Source organism: Arachis stenosperma, chromosome 1 (genome assembly GCF_014773155.1).
Source record: "Arachis stenosperma cultivar V10309 chromosome 1, arast.V10309.gnm1.PFL2, whole genome shotgun sequence".
In the NCBI taxonomy this organism is placed as follows: domain Eukaryota; kingdom Viridiplantae; phylum Streptophyta; class Magnoliopsida; order Fabales; family Fabaceae; genus Arachis; species Arachis stenosperma.
This window is the reverse complement of record NC_080377.1, coordinates 6,473,771-6,496,759: the sequence shown is the minus strand read 5'-3', so window position 1 is coordinate 6,496,759 and position 22,989 is coordinate 6,473,771. Positions and strand designations below refer to the sequence as shown.

General features: G+C 32.7%; 1 protein-coding gene across 1 annotated transcript; it reads right to left on the bottom strand.

Annotated features, from left to right (window-relative positions):
• Positions 1 to 587: 587 nt before the first annotated feature.
• LOC130962374 (protein SMAX1-LIKE 6-like) lies at positions 588 to 9,271 on the bottom strand. Its single transcript, XM_057888599.1, has 4 exons — positions 8,553 to 9,271; positions 7,601 to 8,364; positions 3,602 to 3,902; positions 588 to 2,816 (listed from the first exon to the last, which is right to left on the bottom strand). The coding sequence occupies exons 1-4, from the start codon at positions 9,015 to 9,017 to the stop codon at positions 1,056 to 1,058; spliced, it is 3,291 nt and encodes a 1,096-aa protein (XP_057744582.1). The 5' UTR covers positions 9,018 to 9,271; the 3' UTR covers positions 588 to 1,055.
• Between the last annotated feature and the right edge of the window lie 13,718 nt (positions 9,272 to 22,989).

The window sequence follows — 22,989 nt, the reverse complement described above, 5'->3', positions numbered from 1 at the left end:
ATTCCACTATTATCGGTTTTCTTACTTGTAGTTGATAAGTGATAGAATTTGTTAATGTTAGTGCGATGTACTGTGCATGAGATCTTAATTAATGAATATGTTTTGTTTCCGGAGTTTTAAATGAAATGTATGTTGAATGCACACCGGAATAAATAACTCTACGAGTTAAATTAAGACATGATACGGAAACTATGCTAGTGACAGAAATTAGTGTTTGGAACGAATTGTGAGTAATTCGAACCAGCTTAGTTCGAATTACTTGGTGAGTTGTTCTTGGGTGTAATTCGAACCAATTGAGTTCGAAGTATGCTCCTTCGTAGTTCGAACTTGGTAGGTTCGAATTATGTTCATGACGTCCTCCTCCATAATTCGAGTTAAATTGGTTCGAATTATATGTTATGGTAGTTCGAATCATGCTAGTTCGAATTACATAGAAACGTGCTTTGACTGATTTGTGATGTTTTTTCTGGTTTGGATGATTCACGTAATTTTTGTCCTCCCTTGGCTTAAATGTGTTTTTTGCCCTATTTTTTATGTTCAAAAATTTAGATTTAGTATCAATTCTATTTTTAATGTTCGATTTTAATTTGATCTTTAATATTTTAAAAGTGTAGTTTTAAACTTTTAATTTTTCTCTTACTATTCCTAATGTTTTGAAGGTTTATATTTAGTTTCAATTAAGGTTACCTGAACTGCGGCGGCAGTGGAGCACTCGAGCGACAACGGCGGAAATGACGAGCAAATGGAGTAGTACAGGGCCGTTGACACGTCCTTCTTTGCTAGTAACCCGCCCTTTTTTAGGAGGCCGCCCCACAATATCATTAGAATTTGACGATAGAAAATGAAAGATCAAGTAATAAGGATAAGCAACAAACTAGGAATTGCATCAAATGATTGCCACAAAATAATAAACAAAAAAAAGGGGGTGGGGTATTGTAGGGAGTAATTAGCCGAAGAATGTTACTAACTAGCAAATGCTATATATCCTAGTGGAAAAAACTACATTTTACAGTTAATTACAAACAAAATACATAAGGGACCAAAAATTTTCTGTTTTAACTTAATATTCTAGCAGGAAGAAACAGTCCAAGATCTTGTTCTTCAACAAAATTGCTTTCACACTTAACCAATTTGATCACAAGCTTTTCTTCAATTTGGTACTTCTTTTTTGCTTCAACAAATCCTCTTCCAAGAACACTCTCGATCCAATTTTCCATTGCATTTTTCTTTTCTGATAACCAAGTAGCTGCAAGAATATGTGACATGGCATCATAATCAATTTCAAGAACAAGCTCCGATCCAAATACCCTTTGGAAATTCATGTCAATGATTTTGATTACTTGCTCCACAAGCGACTCAAAATCAAATGGCTTAAAGACCACTTTTCCATCAATCTGTTCACAGAATTCATGCAACCATGATTCATGGTTTTCAACTTCAGATTCGCTTTCACAATCATTAGAACTGGTGCATTCTTCAGATTCCTCTAAAGGCATATTCAGATCAAAATAAGACCATGATGCTTCCTTGAATAATTTCTGTGACTTGGATGTTACTTTGCTTTGGACTAATTTTCTTTTATTCAAAAATGTTGAAGGTTTCGATGTCTCTTCTTTTCTCAATTCAACCTTCACACTTTTAGTGCCGATTTTTTCGACATTCTCGGAAGCATTTCCAACTAACAATTTCATTTGACATCTTTCGGCCTGGAGAATTCTTTCCTCTGGAAACATTTTCACCCCTTCCTCATACGAGACAGAGCCGTGGCTGTAGCTATTATAGATGGCGGAGGATACAATAAACACTGAATTGTTGATGCTGATTTCCCTTCCAAGTGAGTATGGAAACCTACCTGTTCTCATTGCTTTGAGCAAACTACTCTGCACCAGAAAATCTGCTTTGTCTACATTCTCAAGAAAGATAACTGAATTCGGCTTTTTACCCAACTCCCCAGCAATGTAATCCACAACTGTCTTCCTCTTAAGCGAATCGTGGCAATAAGGACTCTGAAATTCGAAAACTGAGTTGGACGGATACAAGCCTTCCAACGAGCTCAAATCCACCGAGATTAGGCTGTCTCTGTTACCAAACAAGCACTCTGCAATTGCCAAAGCAATTTTCCTTTTTCCAACTCGATCTGGCCCGAAAAAAGCAAGCCATGTATCTGCTCTAATATATGAGCTGTGACGCTTACCGGGGCTACAAAGTGAAATAGCTCGATTGATAGCATATATGGCCTCTTCTTGCCATCCAACCTTTTCAATGAGAACCTTCTGGAGTGACTTGAAATCGATCGAATTGAATTTTCCCTCGAAAGTTGGAGCAGAGCAGGGTTTAGATATAGCAATTTGGTGTGTACTACCCTCATTCATGGCTTCAAGATCAGCTGAAACAGAATCTGACAAGTGCTGAAGATTTCCCTTATGATCATGTACCTTTGGAGTATTTGGTTCTTGAGCATTTGATGTATTATACATAGTTCCTAACCCCAAATCTGTGGTAACATTATTCACTGTAGCCTTGGTAAAAGGTGAAAGCCAAGCAACCTGAGGAACCTGTTCAATTATTTCATTGTTGACAGCAACAGAACCAAAAGAGGATGATGAAGAAAATGGTAACTTCTGTTTATTTAGAATTTGTGGAATTTGATTGGAATATTGGATCTCATTGAGGGATAATGGAACTTTTATAGTACCAAATGGGAACCTTGTTGTTGGAGAGGTTTCATGTTTGTGATGAACATGTTGACAAATTTCATTCCATTTCCTTTGCAATCCAAAGATCTTACCATTCAAGTTTGTGTTGTCTTCATTGATCTGCACTAAATTATGGAGTTCAATCTCATATATAAATGTAGACACAAATTTGAATCTATATATGTAAAACTTATTTTTCAGGACTAATAAGAGTTTTACACAGACAATCAATCATGTTCTATTTACATTAACGAAAATAACTATTTTTTAAAGAGGAAGTATAGGGAGCCAATGGAATATCTATACAATGTGTACAATGGGAGTATAGGGATCGATTCAGTAGGAAATCAGATGTTTATTATCTCTGGTATCCGGATGGTTATTCTGGATAGTATGAGTATATTGTGTTTGAAAAATTAGTAGTATTTAACCTTGAATGTTCATTTTTTAACTCATATTGGGCCAAATAAATAGCTCATTGTACACATTGTACAAATATTCCATTAGTTTCCTAGCGGAATTCTTTTTTAAATTCACTACTTAAAAAATTATCTAAACATATTAGATGACTGTGTAATGTCATTCTGTCAATGCACTAATTAAAACTCTATAAAGTATATGTTGTGTGATTGCCAAAGATAAAGAATGCACGTATTGACCATATCTATAACATATATAATTAATGTTAAGTTTGTAATCAAGTTCTGAAAATTATTTTTATTTTATTTGAGTGTAGGCATCCGCATACCTCATGATAAATTATGTTAGTGGGTGAGTACAAGTATTGTCCCCACGATGTTACATGCAAGTGTGTGAGCATGTGATGAATGTCTCTCTCTGCATGCATTTGGACACAATCTAAGGGAATGCATCATAACATTAGATTATATCAATAATAAACCTACCTTTACCAAATTCATTGCTCCTTTATTTTGATCCCTTTGTAACCAAGGCAAGCTTGTTGGGTAACTACCACTATCACCATGACCTACCTTGTTGAGTAACTCAGCCATTTCTTGTTCATACTTTTCATTGCATGTGTCACAACGGCTTAGTAATAAAGTTGACGATGGTGACGATGATGACGATGATGAAGATGAAGATGGGGAATTATTGTTGTTACAGTTTATTAGGGTGCTACTACTGCTTCTGAATTCGGAAGGTGTTGAGAAGAAACCACCAAGTGGAACAAAGGACCCCATGAAGCTGCACACATTAAAGGTGATCATTATTAACATCAATTCTATTTTCAGAATTCAATAAGTACAACCGAAAATCTCAACATAAAAATAAAATTAATAAAAATAATTTGAAGAGGGACAAAATTATTATCTTTGGCTCCTTGTAGTGTCTATTTTGTGCTTTATCTTTGGGACCAAATGCTATCCATATTGTTATGCTTAAAATTTTTTTTAGTTGTGTATGATATTTTCTAAAAAATAAGTTTGTGTTAGAGTGATTTATGTTTGATAATTTTTATATTAAAATAGATTATAATAAAGTAAATATTGTTTGGATTACACTATTCAAAATTACTTTTAGATAAAAAATTACTAAAATAGACATCAATTTAAATAAATTTTTTATATTATTCTATCATTTTAATTTAAATATTTAAATAGATATTATTAATTAATTTTATAATAAAATTAATATTTACTTATTAAAATAAAAATAATATATAAAAATTGGCAAAATATATTTTTATATCAAAAACAAAAATAATATATGAAAAATCTATCAAAATATACTTTATTATATTATATTACTTATAATTTTTTAGTACTCTCGGTACTCTTTTATTTAATATTATTTTAAACTACAAATTTTAATTATTTATGACTTTATTCTTAGTTATAATTAGTTTTTTATTTACTTTGTTCTTTTTAATGGGATTAATAATTTATATTATAATAAAATTATAATAATAAATTAATATATAAAAATTACACTTACAAATTTTAATAGAGTAAAATAAAAAATAAATTTTTTTATACAAAATCAAAAATAAAAATTTAATAAAAAAATATAATTATATATTTAAAATCTTTGAATGCTTAAGAGACTAAAAGTAAGGAAATAAAGGGTAGAATTGATAAGAAAAAAATAAATTCAATTTTAATGTAATTTTCTAAACGCAGAAGATACCATTTCTAACTTCTTGTAAACGCACGTTAAGAACGTAAAACTACGTTGGCGTTTAGGAAAAAAAAAAAGATATCCAAACATAAAGAGAAAGCGTTCAATACACTCAAACGTGCTTTTCTTTTTTCCAATGCTAAACCAAACATAGCTTGAATTGACCACTCGATTAATCTAAGTTAATTGACTACGTTTGAATGATGCCTTTGATGCAAAGAAAGACGCAAAGAATTAGAGACAGATATTTTCTATTACTAAGAGATAATTTAATTATTTTTTTATTTGTTTATTTTTCTTACCTCCACTATACTAAAAGAAATTGTGTCAACCACAAATCTCATTAGTTTTTTTATGCATTTGTTGGACGTTTTAGATAGTTATTTAATTAGTAGATGGTATCCCTCACCCTGATAGTAAATATAGGCAAGTGTCATGTTAACTATTTGAAGAGTTAGTGTAAATAGAAGGATATTAATCAGCAGTGACTAGTTGGTTTCAATTTATATATGTACTATAGATAATTAAGTTTACTAACATTTAACCAAGAATATAAAATCATTATATCAAATAAGTCACATACGGTTTAATAATTCAGCTAAGGCTGCAACCAAATAAACAACTACAGTTTAGTAGGACCTAGCTATGATATTACATGTCCGAAGTTTTGGACTATGTGATTATCTCATTTGATGAGACAAATAATAATCTGAATTTTTAAAAGGAGAAATATTATATGTATTATTTTTTTATATATTTTTTTAAATATTAAAATGACTCACAAAAATGAAAAAATAAAATATAATAAATCTAGGTACAAATATTATTTCTCTTAATGGTCCCATCTTATGTTGAAAGCTTAGAAAAAGTATCTAAAGTATTATATATAGCCAGAGAAGCACCTTTACATTGGAGTCTCAATTATAGGCACTACATGCATAACAACTACAAAAGAGACTACTATTTGGGTCTGATGGATATATAATTATGGCCAATTTTATAGTATTTATTATTTAATGTCTAATTTTTATTTAGTTTATTTTTTATAATAAATTTTAAATATTTAAAATTTATTAAGTTTTATATTTTTTAATTAAATATTAATATTTAAATTTTTTTAAACAATTAAACACTAAATTTTTAGACAGTATAATAAATACCTACAATTATTAAGAGTCGGAAAAAAGGCACTCCTTTAGGTATCTTATACGATTGAAAATTACTAAATTTATATCCTAAAATGGAAAAAAGAGGGCCCTGTGGACTGTGGTCCAGATTGCAGAAAAATGAACAACCATTTCATTTATCACCAGAGAAGACTGCAGGTAGAACTAATATTTATATGGTTCATATCATATGAGGTGCACAAGCAATTTATATCTATAATTTTATAACATTCTTATTGATTCAAAAAAAATATATGGATGTAAATGCTAACTGATTGAGGCCCAAAGTAAGAGAATGAAAATGCAAGAAAGTTATAGGTATCCTTTTCAGAACTAAAAATCGCTGTCCCACACCTAAGTAACATAAGTTACAATTTAGTTATATAATATATTTTTTATAAATGTGACTTTTACTTCAAATTTAAAAATACTATATATTCTATTTATGGAGATAAAATAGTAAGTTCTAAATGAGTATAAAAGAAAGTAAATTATATAAATATTTCTCATTTTCTCAACAACAAATCTATATTAACGTTGACTTATTTAAAATTAACAAACCTCAGCTTTTACACTTAGAATTATAAAAAAACAAAAAAACAAAACAAACGGACTTTATATGGTGCTTATTAAAAACTTAAAATTAAGCAGGTGCAAACGGAATGAAACAACCTTAAAATTTCCTCATTCAAAAAGGTTTCTAAAAGGTCTTAACAAAAATCTAACTCAATTTAGACATCGTTATTTGTTACTATTAATCAACAACTTTTTTCTATTTAATTTTTATTCGAGTGATACTATTAATTCTTGCCAATACCGTATAGTTACCGAGTTACGTGTGGGCACATTATTCTAACGATAAAAATTTGTATCCTCTAAATTTTGAATTTAATTTTAAAAAATAAAATATAATTTATTATTATTTATTTTATAAATAAAACAAAAAAATATATATAAAAAAATATTCAATAATAAGAGATTTCATTTTATTCTTAGAAGTAAAAATTTAAATTTCAGAGGATTTAAATTCCAATGACAAAGCTAGCATAAAATTTAAGGAGGGGCTAAAATTTAATTTTTAAATATAAAAGAATTAAAATACAAATTTTAAAGAAGACTAAAATAAAATTTACACCGAGAGACTCCATTCTTAAATGTCAACAGTGTTTTTTTTTTAAAAAATAAAGTTACAAACCGAAAACGTCCATTCTCACAAATATTATTATCATAATATTAATAATAATCTTCTTTATATATTTCTCTCTTAAAAAGAATATTATTGATTCAAAGACAAAAAATTTAGTATATTAATAAAAAGTTTAATTTTGATGCTTATAAAATCGTACAAACATTCGTTTTTTTATAATAATTTACATAATTAATATAAAAAATAATTATTTTTATTAATATGATATTACTTAATTAAAAATAATACTACATTAAAATTAAATTTATTACTAAATTTTATATTTATTATGCTTAAATATTATATATACTTAAAAAAAATAAGCATTTTTCAATGAAGACAAAGTAGCTAGCATGAACCAATAGAAAGTAAATAAATAAATAAAAAGAGAAAAAGTGACAGAAAAAACACACCTGGAAGAAGAGGTGGCAGAAGGAGAAGAGGAAGAAGTAAGTGTAAGTAGATGAAGATCCCAATCCCTATCAACATTTGGGAACAAACCCAGAAACTTGGAATACGCTTCACAATTTCCCGCCACACCAACCAACCAAACCTTCCCTCCATGATTCCGCAACAAACTGCTCAACTGTTCCACAACAAACCCAACGGAATTTACCACTCCGTCCTTCACAAGAACCTCAACTTCTCCGAAGCTAACAACCACGCCAGCACCCAAACACTTCTCCACCATACTCCCCACTTCCTTCAACCTAAACAACATCGTTTCCTCACTCTTATTCCCCATGACGTACTCACATATCTCTTTCTCAACACACACAGCACTCAACCCACTAAGCTCGTTAGGCAAAATCCCCATTTTACCCTTCTCAACAAAATCCATGAACCCCTTTAGAGCACCCTTTGCGTTCCCACCCATCAAAAGCGGGTTCCTTCTCTCCTTCTTCACAAGAACATCCAAGATCCTCCTGCAGTTCTGGTCCGAGCCCATCAAGGGAAGGCCCAACCCCGGCCCAATAGGTCCACCCGCCTCGACGTTGTACAGAAAAACCGGCCGGTTCAACCGGGAATACAAGAAACTGTTGCTATTTGGCTGTTGGACGATTGGAGGCTGCAGCAACGCCAGCTTGATATCGTAGCTTGAAAAACCAGCTTCACCAAAGACTCTGCTAACGATTGGGTCGTCCAGGATCGAAAGCATGAATTGTTTCATTTCTACCTGTATTGCACAAATACTAATGTAAATATTTGCAGATATCAAATTAATAATTGAAAAATATAAAATAATTTAACATATTTAACTAAATTATCGTCTATTCATTTTTTATTATCGCACAAAAATAACAGCACGTGAGTTGCCACGTATTTAAGAAGGTAGTAGTAAAATGAAGTAAAAATGAAAGGAACCTTCAAAGTGGACGTGGTTTGAGGAATGATTTGGTTGTTGTTTTGGTTTTGTTGTTGTTGGAGGATCATGAAGTGGAAGTTTTCGGGGTTTCGGCGCTGGTTCGCCTGAGACCTTTTGATGGCGGCCATGAGGGAGTTCGATACCGGAGGTCCGTCACCGGCGGAGGAGGAGGAGGAGGAGGTGGAGGACTTCGAGCTGGTGGTGGTGGGGAGGCGGTCGAGGGAGATGCCGACTGAGAGCTCCAGGGTGCGGAACTGAAGGCCGGGGTCGCAGGCGATGGTGCGGCGGGCGCGGCCGCAGGCATCCCGGAGGGTGGCGGAGGGGTGGGTAAGAAGTGCGGAGATGGCGTGGAGGGAGGTAGTCTGGGCGTGGTTTCGGCGACGCGCTACCGTCACCGCGGCGTCAAGCGCACGCGCCGCCTCCTCCGTTAGGCATTGCCTCGCTGCGCTTACCGGCGTCGGCATCGCCGGCTAGCTAACGCATAAACAAACAATTAAAAATATTATATATTATAATTAATTATATTTAATAATAATAAAAAATAAAGATATTAGTGGTGTGAGTGTAGTGTGAGGGGTGTGTGTTAAAGGAGATGTTAATGGGTTTTGTTGGTGAAGAGGTTGAAGAATGGAGGGAGGAAGGGAAGAGAGAGAGAAGTGAGATAGCGAGGTTTGTTTGTGTTGAGTTTGGGTGATGATATTGTTGTGCTTTTTGGTATGGTGGAGGTGGGACCCATGTCATTTAGGCATGGATGAAATCATGAAAATATAAAAACATGGTGGGTATAGATTCTCTCCTCTTCCTCATCACTATGAGGGAAAGGGAATTGAACAAGCAGAAGAAAAGAAAAGAAAAGAAAAAACAATAGTAACTGAGGAGGGTATCTTTTTTTGAACAACTTTGTGAGTGCTTGTCTTTCAGGATTGGGTGAGACAGATGCCGTGCCCACTCAACCAAATGGGGTTAATCGAGGGTCAATGTCAACCTTTTTAGTGTAATAGGGACCTTTTGTTCTTCTTCCTTTGCTTTTTTCCCTTATTCTTAGTATTTTTTTTTTCTTTTTACCTCTTGTGCAAATCCATAATTATACAAATTTTGAAGTTTATACTCGTAAATATGTAACACTTTTCACTTACATATACGTACAATCGTAACTCGATTAAAAATCTAAATGGATAAAATTGCTTTTAATAAGTTAACTAGAGACTAGAGATTTTGATAACTTTATTTATATCTGTTGATGCGGATTTTTCCCAAATGTAGAATTGAAAACTGAAGCCGGCAGAAGTTAGGTTATATTTTGATTAATTAATTGGCTGGAGAATGATTCTTGTTTTTTTTTTTAAGTGCTGGCGAATGATTTATATCCATGGGAATCAGTGGAGTAATTTAACATTATTATTGGATTAAAAATTGGATCAGCATAATTATACTTGTCATTGTATTATTTTATTCTAAAAATTTAAATTAATAAAAAATATAAATAATTATATTTTTAATATATTCTTTAAATAATAATTTTTTTATTTCTTTGATTTTTTTATATAATTTTTTTGTCTTATATTATTTTTTATCTTTTAAAATTTACTAAAAATTAAATTCTAGATCTTTCAAAGTTTAAACATAGACCTTTGATATTATATCATACAAAAAAAAAATAGCATAAAATAAATAAAATAATAATAAAAGACTTATAAGAAAAATTAAGCCAATTCAAAAGAGATTATTATTTGAGAGTACGTATTAAAAATATCACTATTTATATTATTTTTTTATTAATTTAAATTAAAAAAATAATTTCATGATAATACTAACTAGTTGAATTTAATATATCTTTTTATTCTTATAAATTATTTATCTTCTTTCATGTTTTTGGTCGTATATTAATCTCCACCATTAACTATACAAAATATATTAATTTATTTATTATTTTCTAAAACAAATTAAATTAATAGTAGATTTTGAAACATGACAAAAATAAATGAGAAAATTATGAGATGGTCCAAATCCGGTTGCAAATGTTGACTTGATTGAGCTAAGGCTTCATGAGATTTTATTTTGGACATAATTATTTCATTACATTAATATATCAATGAATTTTTCAAATTGAATGAGTAATGAAGCATTAGTGCGTTACTAATTTTCCTTCACAAAATTCTTATCGTGCTATGCTCCTTGGTCACATCTGTGATTCATTATTTTCTCTGAGTAAACTATATGAGGAAATGTGAAAGAAAGTGAAACTATCGTTTTCCAATCGATATTATTTAATCTAATTTAATGTTATACGAGAATAAAATCCAATATAATGAACATGCACTTATGAGCATTAAAAAGGGTTAAAAGATTTTGATAAGGCATAGAAGGACTACTTGCTAGTTGCTAGAAAACAAAGAAAAAAGTAGGATAAGTTATGTTGACTTTTTGCAAGGTTTGTTTTGGTGATTTTATTGATGCAATATCTTACCAGAAAGAGTATGAAAGGAATGTTTGTAATAAAAAGAAAAAAAATCTAAAAATTATTTGTAATGTGAAGGATGAATTTAGGAGTATGACAAAAAAAGTTTATTGAAATATAATTATAATATTTAAAATACACCATTGATATAATATAATTAGTTTGGCAAAAAATTCAGAAATGAATATTTATTACTTCTCATTATATATTATTCAAAAATATAAAAAAATTACAGTTTCAAAACAATGTAATGACTTCTGGAGAAATTTTAGGGCATTAATTTGTCCTTTTATCTATCTGTTACTTTTGTATGTGAACTGAATAAAAATATTTTTTATTGATTAAAATTTTTTAATTGATTTAATTTCTCATGTTAATTTATTATTGTTTGCTTTAGTAGTAATCAATAGTTTCTAATTACATTAATCGTATCTATATGCATACTAGTGACAATATCTTTCAAAAAAGTAATGATTACTTCCGGAGAATAATACTTTAATTTGTATTAACTTATAGTAGTAACTTAAACTGCTATAATATAAGCATTAACATTGGATTAATTAAGTAAATTATTATATTTTCCATCATGGTTTTCATGAGTGCGCGCTGGGAGCAATAGAAACCACAATTAAGAAGTGGAAGGAAAAAGAAGATAGATATACATATAATAAAGATAAGTCCTACAAGATCTTCTTTGATGCTTTCAACGATCCATAAAGATATGCATCGATTGTTGATTGACATTTATTTTGTGGCTGTTATTATTTTCGTTAATTTTTTGCCTTTCTGTTCGTTATTTTTTTATTACTCGTGTTTAGTTTTTATTTATTTATTACTACCATGAATTTTTCTAAATATTATAACTTTTTATGTCTTGACAAATAATTTTTCTAACCATTTCGAAACATTTTTTCTATTCTAATTTTTGTAAACATTTAAATTGGATAAAATACACAGATATTTTTAAAAAAGAGCCATTATGAAAAAAACGTTTAAAATGTCTTTTTCTAAAAATATTTTTAAGTAATTAAAATTTAATATATTTAATTAATTGAACTATATTATTTTTATCAAAATTAGATCAGATAAATTAATTTGACTAAAAAATAGATAAATTATATTTTAAATCGGTTTAAATTAATATTTTTATAAAAAATAATTTTAATATTTCTATAATAAAAAATAACTAAAATACTCTTAATAATAATAATAATAATAATAATAATAATAATTTTAAGAACCTTAAATTCTAACTGTTTTCTTTTTTTCATTATAGAATTAGGATCAAGGATTTTCAAAATTAAAACATTATATAATAAAAATATTTTAGTTATTTTTTGTGATAAGATTATTGTAGTTATTTTTTACAAAAAAAATATTAATTTAAATAAATTTAAAGTTTGATTTATCAATTTTTTGGCCAAATCAATTTGTACGATTTAATTTTGATAAAAATAATATAATTTAATTACTAAAAAAAATCTTTAAAAAAAACGTTTTAAATATTGGATGTTTTCATTTCTAATAATAATAAGGTGCATGATGCCCCAAATTATAATGGCTATGCTGGCTATGGATAAATTAAACAAATCATCATCAGATGTTGGCACGTGGAGGAAAAGACTATTGTTTGACTTATTTATCACTTTTGAAATAGTTTATTTAAATTTGTTATCGTAATTTGTTAGTTTTAACCACATTAATTTTTTTTTTCTAGTTAGAATCTATTTTCTTTTTAATTTTCAACAAATGGTATCTCACATGTAAAAAGAAAAAAAAAAGAACATTTTAATAGAGCAAACAAAAGAAGTTACATCAAGAAATCAACAGATTCAAACTAACAATTCAGAGAGACAATAGTTCAATTTTGTACAGTCACTCAATCAAAGAACGAAGAAGTACGATATGGAAAATGCGAAAGTGGTGGGTATTGCTAACAACTTCTCCATGGTGATGGGGTACTTAGAGATACCGATAAAAAATTGCGGTTTAAAGAATTCAGAATGAATATGCGACGCTTAGGTTGTTGAAGCCATCGTTTTCGCGTCCTATAATTGAAGGCGGACTGATATGGCAGCTATGGAGATCAGTTCAAAAGATGCTACGGAGAAGAACAGGACAACGTTGCTGTTTTAGAGGGTACGACGACATTGAAGAGTAAACTTTGTAACCCGTGACAGCAGCAGCGTTGTCAAGTCCAATGGCCAGAGGCTGCACCAGCAGCAAACAGTAGAACCTCAGGCTCGATAAGATCCATTAGCCACCATCCATGGAGCAGCGCATAACATCCTCCGAAGAAGATAGTGGATCGGGCCACGGGGCTTGGTGTTCCGGGTCGGGTCTGTTTGTTGACCTGGCTCATGACCCCTCCCCCTCCTCCAAAAAGTTATATTCAACCTCATGCTTTTTCTCTATTTTTGTTGTCTATTTTTATCAAAACTAAAAGAATAAATGACCATTTATACCCATGAGAGATGAAAACGCTGACATTCGTACCCATGATAGCTCGAAACTAGACTTGTACCCATGAGAGATGCGGTCCGTGTGACAAAAGTGACCCGCCTTGGTTTTGAGCTTGGTTCGTGGCTTTCCGAACCTACGTGGCACTTCCACCCCCCAAAAGCCTTTCTGACGTGGAATTGAACGTTGTTAATCAAAAGGGATAGGCTGAACTCACGAAATGAAAACCCTAGGTAGCTTCACCCCTCCCCAATACAAACCAGGATCCAAAGAATCGAAGCTTGTTGGATGTCAATGAGTGTGACGTTGAATCTCAATCGAAGCTTGGTTCGTACCTCCCTCAATGTCTTTCCGCAGATTTACCCCTGCTCCAAGTGATGGCAGTGGCAGTTCTTCGTCAAGTTCGAAGAAGAAGAAGGTGAAGAAGTTGGATGGCAGATGCTTCTGTGGAAGAGAGTTTGCGTTGATGGAGTCTGGCACCGTTACGAACCCTAATCGATGGTTCATCAGATGTCCTATATGGGCGGTAAGGGCAGATGCTGTTGGAGTCCAGGTGAGAAAGTTTTATTTGCATTTAAGTTGACGAATCGGTTCATTTGTGTTGTTTTGGCAGACAAGAGACTGCAAATACTTTGTATGGGTTGATGAAATCGAAGAAGGATGGGAGGGCATAGCTAGATGTTTGGCCAGAAGACAGTCAGGGAGTTCTTATCCAAGGCATGATGATGGGCTCATTGTCACTGAAGGTGGGGAAAATCACCAAGCATCATCAATCCTGGCGAGAGGGATAGAGAAACTTAGGGTTGAAATTAGGGGTGAAATTAGGGGTATTAGAGTGTTGCTTGTATGGATAGCGTTGGCTGTTGCATTTTGTTTGATCTTTCTGCTGTATTTCTTTCTGAAAATGTAAAATTTGTATGGAATTAGGGTCTTTGTAAATCATGAGAGTATGAATGTGTTTCCTGTTTTTGACATAGACAGTTTGATTCTGTTGCTGCTCTGTTACTTCTATATGAGAACTGTTATTGGTACTCAGTTGGATATATATGCACATGCAAGTATATTTTCTACTTAAAGAATCAGAATTAAGCTCAATATGTGACATAGAGACCTGATGGTTGTGGGGATGAAGTATAAAACCATGAAAGCTAGCTCAAAAAGTGGACTGACCATGATATAAACCAAAAAACATAGTTAAATAGAGCAAGAGTAGCATGTCACAGGCAGAACAACCAAAACATGAATGCTGCCTACTCCAACATAGTGTAATAAACCAACCAGTGGTTCAAAAATTAGTATATGAGTAATGGCAATTACATCAGAATAGCAACAAAACAAAAGCAACACAGTCTATGACATTGGTGTTGAGTTACTGCTCCCGCTGGAAATTCCATTTTTTGCTCCGCTTGATGCACCTCTCCTGCCTCGACCTCTTCCTTCACCCCTGCCTCTAGTTCTAGAAATACCGTCCACATCCATTGTAGGCATGAACTGCACGAACCTTGTGGTTGTCCCTGCACTAGCACCCTGCAATGGATTTAGGGTTGTTTGAGAGTTGTGTGTGGAAGGGGTTGTGGTTGGATTCTTCGGAGATGGTGCAGAAGCTTGTGTTGTATGTGTAGAAGGGGGTGGTCGCTTGACACTTCTCCTTTTATGTTGTTTCTTGGCTGCTCCAGTGGTTGTTGCATCATGGGGTTGTGTGGCTGCTGGTTGTGGCATCGGAGGTGGAGGCTGGATTCGAAAGAACAACCAGTTTACCAATATGGCTCGTTAAACAAATGTAATTAACGAACTGAATCAAGTAACTAACTAACCTGTGAAGTCTGGGCTGCTGTTGAACCGTTTCCCACCTCAGTTGCTGCTGCTTCAGCCTCAGCAGCTTCTAATGTCTCCTCATAGTACATTTCAGCCAGCATATCTTCATCCTCATCACTTGCAGGGACTTGTGGGGCAGCACTCCCTTCACCCATTGCTTCCTTTCTCTTCTTACAGCTTCGCTTGTTATGACCAGGCTACACATGAACTTAAACAACGAATTAAACAACGAATTATAGTAAACATGAACTTAAACAACGAATTATAGTACACTGCACACACCTGGAGGCAGTATTTGCACACGATGGTGGCAATCCTCCTCTTAGTTCTATGAGGATCACTCTTATCCTTAGGGGCATCATTTCTTTTGTCTCTTTTCATTGAAGGTCTTCCGATTGGCTTCTTGTACCTGGGTGGCAGAATTGGTAGGGTGTCGATATGCTCCCAGAACTCTTGGCTTGGAACTGGGCGCATTGAAGTCTGATATGCAGCATTATAAGCACCCATAGTTAGCCAGTTATGTGCATACTCTTCAGGTCTTCTATTATGGTAAGCTAGAGCAGCACATGCATGTCTACAAGGTAGCCCAGTCAACTGCCACAGTCTACAACTACATGTACCTTTGCCCAAGTCCACACTGACCTTCATGGGAAGACATTGGACTTCATAAACATTTCCCGCGTCATCTCCGGTTGGAAGGGGTCTCCATTTGTTGCTCTCTCTCTTTTCTCTTTCTAATCTGCTCTGTTGGGTTGGGGCTAACCTCCCACTGTACCCAATCAAGGCCTTTTTGTTTCTTGCCATGATTCGCATGACGTAGCACCTTACTTCTTCCAACATGGTTATGATAGGCTTCCCTCTCATCTTTTTTACCTTGGCATTAAACACCTCACAGTTGTTATTGGTGTAGTTGTCCATCTTAGGATACTCGCTAAAATGTGCTCTACTCCACTGTTTTGGACTGATCTTGTCCAAGTATTCCCAAGCCCCTACGTTGATCTTTTTCAGCTTATCCATTGCAGCATTGAAGTCTTGTGTCGTAGAGGCCTTAGCACATGACCACATACACTTCTTCAGCTGCAAGTCACCCCATTTCTTGCGAAAGGTTTGCCATATATGCATGGCACAGAACCTGTGGTTGGCATTTGGGTACATTTCTTGGACTGCAGGAATTAACCCCTGCATATAACCATTCATATGACCAGCAATCAACTATCACCTTAATAATGACATTAACAATATTTCAATAACAATCCTTGTACAGTAGTTCAATTTTCATACTTCAGCGACCATAAACAGCATTCATGATAATGGCATTTGAAGAATGTAAATCTAAGCATGTAAATCTAAACCAGACTAATTAGTATTCTACACTAAGCATGTATATCTAGTTGATTAATGAAGCATGAAAAACTATACATAGCATAAGTAAAACACATGTGCAGCATTAAAACATACATACCTTCTGCATGTCCGACATGAAGTTAATCCCGTTCGCCTGAAAGTCTCCCACATCATCCTGAAGGATATCTAAAAACCACTTCCAACTGTCCTTGTTTTCTGATTCAACAATTGCATATGCAATGGGGTAGATGTGGTTATTCGCATCCTGCCCTATAGCTGTTAATAGCTGCCCCCCATAATACCCTCTAAGGAATGTGCCATCCAACCCTATGAATGGTCTACAACCACCTATAAATCCCTTCTTGCAAGCCTCAAAACATACATAGATCCTCAGAAAAATGGGATTTGAATCAGGCATGGGATTTGTGTGTATCCTAACTGTAGACCCAGGGTTAGTCTTTAGAATCTCATTAGCATAGTCACGAAGAATTGCATACTGTGCAATCTCAGATCCCTCAATCCTCTCCTTCGCCTTCTTCATAGATCTATAAATCTTTCTCTCGTTGATAAGTATATCATACTCAGATCTGAAAAACTGGTCAGCCTCTCTCACACTCAGGTTTGGCTGAAGTCTTATTCTTTCTTCTAGCTCATCAATCACCCATTTACCATCTGCTGACTTGCAGTGATTGTCCCTACTGCAAGTGTGTTCGTTGACAAAGGTCTTAACCTGATAACTTGCTGGAAATGTCCTCTTGGCACAGTATATCTGCCAAGGACAATCTTCATCATAGCATATAGCCTTCGACCTTGTAGAGTCACAGCGTGCAAAGAAAATGCTTCTTCCGATGTTTATATTAAATTTCCGGACTGCTTTCCTAAATTGATTTAGAGTCTCAAATTCCATTTCAACTTCCAACCTCACCTGGCTAACAGGGGCATCGGCATTACTCTGAGGAAAGGCTGTGGTCTCATCAGAATCTTCATCACTAGGTATGCTATGCAAGTCCTCAGACTCATAGCAATTATACCCAGCGTTGTCATCAGAAAAATCTTCCTGATCAACTGGGACATAGAAGGTTGGAGGCTTGTCTGGATCAGGATTAGGTATGAATGACTGTCCTGTAGGAGGGGGCCTCTTTGTTGATCTTCTCCTGTTCTTTTTTCTCTCACCCTCAGCCTCATCTGAAGGATTGGTTTCATTGTTCTGGGGAGTCCTGTTGGAGTCAGAAGGTGGGGCTGACTCAGGGATTTCTTGTGAAAGTGGATTTGTGTAAGGATGTGGGATGTATTGGGTGAGCCGCTCTGGTGCAATATGGTCAGATACATTGGCCTGAGAGGGAATGAATTGGTCTGTATCATCAGACTGCCAACGTTGCTGTGAAGCTTCAGATACATTGGCATCATGGGGAGGGATTGGGTCTGTCCCATGAGTTTCAGATGGTTGCTGCTCTACCTCAAGAGGTGGCTGTGAAGGTTGGGAATGAGTTGATGGTGGTTCATCCGGCTGGACAGGTGTTGGAGGAGGTTCAGAAATGTTATTTGGTTCCTGAGTTGCTACAGGAGCTGGGCTGTTCTCTTGATGGGCCTGTACCATGGGCTGTGGGCCAGCACTTTTTTGGGCCTGCTTTTCAACTTGGACATTACCAACTATCTCAGCATCATCATCATCTTCCACTACTGCTAATCTTCTTCTTGGAGTCTTCTTTGGAGTTGGTACCCTTTTAACACAGACCTTTCTTCTCCCCTTTGATGGAGTCAATTCCTTAACCTCCACTACAACAGGCTGATCCACAGGATGCTCTGTGTACAGATTAATTCTATTTCCATTCTTCATGGCTGCCTCATACATCCTAACTACATCCATATCAACCCTTAGCAGTCTCAACCCATCATGAAGCTCCTTCCCAGGTTCTAGCCAGTAAAACTCAGAAATGGACGTATAACCAATGTCCTTCAGCAAGTCAGAGATGAAAAAACCATTGAGGGTATCAACGTTTACCCTCTCTATCTCCGTCACTTCTCCACCAATATAGCTAACCTTACCAACTGGCTCTCTCTCAAACCTTCCTCTATGATGAATTGACAAAGTTATGTGGATGGTGGCCATTCCTGGAAGTCAAATTTAAGAAACCAATAAACACACATTCTCTGTAACTGATGCTAACACAAACCCTAAAAGTACTCTCTATCAATTCTGAAGGAAATACAGCAACTCATTCGGTTTCATTAGCCAGTAACGTTTGTCTAACCACTTGCAACGACATATCAAATTATTCATTGGTGGGAAACGACATACCTGTGTAATTCTTTAAAGGGAGTGACCACCTCGATGTCGAATACCAAAGGACTGGTAAAAGCCCCTCCTTGCTACTCGATTCGGCGTACTCAGGTCGTCTTCTCCCGCTTCAAATGGACCAACAGTGATGATGAACCTCTGCTAGGGCTCCACTGATTCTCGCGGGAATTGACGTTTCTTTTTCCTATCCCTTTTGATTAACAACGTTCAATTCCACGTCAGAAAGGCTTTTGGGGGGTGGAAGTGCCACGTAGGTTCGGAAAGCCACGAACCAAGCTCAGAACCAAGGCGGGTCACTTTTGTCACACGGACCGCATCTCTCATGGGTACAAGTCTAGTTTCGAGCTATCATGGGTACGAATGTCAGCGTTTTCATCTCTCATGGGTACAAATGGTCATTTATTCAAACTAAAAAATAAAATATTCACAAATGTTAGTTCAAAAATCAGCACACATATATAACTTCATACTAGCAAAATTCCAAGTTCCAACCATCCGAAATGTAAAATTGATCGATCGATGACATATTTCGGTTACAGGTTTATTAATAAATAATGGTATGCTTATGGGTCTGTAAATAAAAGAAAAAAAATAGACTATTCATTATATTCTTTGACAATAAAAAATGGTCTGTCGAATGATATAGTCGGATGATGTAATCATCTCTACACTATTACCAGAAAATTGTTTTCTCTTTCGTTAGAAATGGAGTCGTCATCAACGTCCAAAATTAAAGAAATTACAACTTCTAAAAATACTTACACTATATTAATTTTTTTTCATATTAATAAATAATTATTTATGACTTTTATTTTTAATTAAAATGACCATTTTATCCTGTAGTAAAAAATTTAAAATCTAAAATTATTGTCATTAATTAAGCTTTAATACTGATCAAGTACTAATTACAAAAAATATCATGCCATGTGTCATTGTTAGATTGGTAAGTCAATATATAGATATCTATAACCACCAGTCTACCATATTGAAAGTCACCATTGTCGTGGTCTAATAATAATAATAACTACTTGTGTAAATCAAAATATAAATGATGGTCAATGATGGATATGATGATTGATGAGGAACATTATTGTGACAACTTTTTGCCCAGAGGATATGTTACAGGTGGAATTATCAACTATGGGTGTGCACAAGATTTTTGTGGGGTGATTTTTTTTTCCCCTTGGCTATACGAATAATACGATCCTAGCTAGATTTTAGCATGTGTGTTGTTTTCTGGCTTGGTTTAGAACATGTCTGCAAGGACATACATATAACTACATCTCGATAACGTTATATCATCAAATTATTTTAGTAATTAAATTCGATCAAGTTGTCTAATAATTTATTGACATAATAAAAATTAACTGAAAAAAAAGAGTAGACAAAAGAACTTAATTAATCTTGGTTAAAAAACTAATTTATTAATTCAATACTTTTCTATAAAAAACAAAAGTTTACTTTGCATTCATGTTATACTTAATATTTCTGAATTTTATACAAAAAAAAAAATAATTTTTATATTTTTCTATGAATTTTTATTTAAATAAAAATCATTAGTTTCTTGTTTATATTAAAATAAAGATAATTATATTTTTTTGTATTATTTTCTAATTTATAGGCAATCTTGTTTTACAGATTGTAGAATTGGGAAATAAAGCAATTTCGTATGCATCGTTGTTGCTTATAGACACATTCTAACTACCATAATTTTATATTTACTAACAGTGAAATTGCAAACGAATATGTGATATCCTAATTTCATCCAATAAATGTGAAATTAGGGTAGAGATTTTTTGTTTCCAATTTCGCATGCAATAATAGTGAATGCAAATTTGAGGTTGATTCATGACTTGATGCTATGAGTAATTTCATTGACAATAAATGCGAAATTACTTTCTTCCTTAACCTCTCAATCTAACTTTGAAAAATTAAAAAATAATATACAGAAATCTTTTTTTTTTTTTTACTAAATCGAAAACCATTTTTATTTAAGGGTTTGTTTACGTGAACTTTTAAAAAAATATCTTTTTTTGAGTTATTTTTTTAAAAGATCCTATAAAAAGTAAAAGTAATTTTATGTTTGAATATTTCGTGTAAAAAAATCTTTTTATTTATCAATTATGTTTGAGTATAACAATATAACAGTACTTTTTTATTTATTTATTATATAAAAAATATACTTTTTTAAGAAAAAAGATCTTTTAAAAAAATATATAAATTATAACTTCTCAAAAAAGATGTTTTTTATTTTTTAGTGCTTTTATTTTTACTACTAAAAATTTGTTAAACACACTAAAAAATAAAAAAAAATTAAAAAAATCTTTTTTTATCAAAATAATAGTACCCAAATAAACACTTAATAACAAAAGAGGTGAAAAATTAATAAATATTAATCGTATAATATGAATAAAAAAATCAATGCAATAATTTATTCTTAAAATTTAGAAATTATCTCTAGACATACTCATTTTTCTACAGGAATAATATAATTATTATGTGTAACTGTTCTAGATAAGAGGTGTATGAGCTATGAGCCAAACCTTTCAAAACTATACAGAACTAAATGTGACACATCATATTAACCATTTTAAACTTATTGGTTGTGGTCATCATAATTTATTTTGAAGTAAATGATATTATATTAAGGTTCTTAAATAAAGACCAAAAAATTATTAAATGTGACATCTCTTAGCTTAGGGTTTATAAAATCCTTAATAATTTTTTATTAAAATAATGATATGGTCACTCTTAATTTTTATAACATATCTTGTACATAATTTTTAATATTGCATATTGTATAAATTTATAAAAAAATGAGATTATTAAAATATAAATTATATAATACCTCTTTTTCATAATGTGTGTGTATACCATAATTGCCTATAAATGCTTTTTCATGACCAGTTCGTTCACTTATTAATTATGATTCGTTATAGGGTATAATAGCCTTTTCGAACACAAAATATAGCCTTTTTTGTTGTTCTCTATTATTAAAGGTGAAGTTCTCTTTTTCCTCCTCTTCGTATCATTTCATGTCATATTGAGGCTAATTTTTTTTTTTTTCTATACGGGTGATTTTAACGTGAAATACAAATATTTGATTATTTTAATGTTTTATATTATTATGGTAATAATTGATATATTTTTTAATTATAAAAAGATAAAATATTATTGATGTTTTGTAAAAATCTACATCAGCATATAACATATAATTTAGATCATTTTTAAAAAATTTATTCTTAATAATTTAATATTAAAAAATACAGGTCTTTTATATTTTTTATATAGTTTTCGTATTCATCAAATAAGTTCTCTTTAAATTATCTATATTCTTTTATTAATCTTAGAGAAAAAAAAAAAAAAGATGACGAAAGGGGCTTAAGAAGTCGCCAAAAGCTTAAAGTTGAAATTAACCTAGTTAGCTATTTTTTTAATATATATAAAAATTAAAAGATTTAAAGTCCAAGGTATTTGACTATTTTTCTTCACTACTTTTGACCACATTATTGAAGCGTTCGAATATGAAAAGCTTTTGTAGGGGAAAGAATGTTTAGAGGTTGGAAAGGCGATTATTAGTGGTGGTGGTGGGTCATGAAGGTGCCCAACCTTATACATACCTTACTTTTTGTGGCTGATGTGTCTTGACAACAGAAATTGCAAGAGAAAGGTTCACTACTCATGCCTAAGGGGCAGCCTATTGCCATGGCCAAAACAGATAAACACTGCATTTTTTTAACCTAGATTATTTCCACTACGTGTTTTCCATATACAAGCAAAAATTGGATTCTAACTATAGGTAGAGAAAACCAATTTGATTAGTTGAGTTATCTTTTGAGAAAGTATAGGGATCCAATGGAATATTTGTACAATGTGTATAATAAAAATTTAGGGAGTATTAGAGATATAACCATTAGTATTACCATTTTTCATTAGCTGAAGCTTTTGGGATGAGTGGTATCATAATATGGTATTAGAATTCTAAATTCGAAAGATCAAGAATTCGATCCTTGGTGAACCCCAAAATCTGAGATGTTTATTATCCTAGTACTCGGATGGT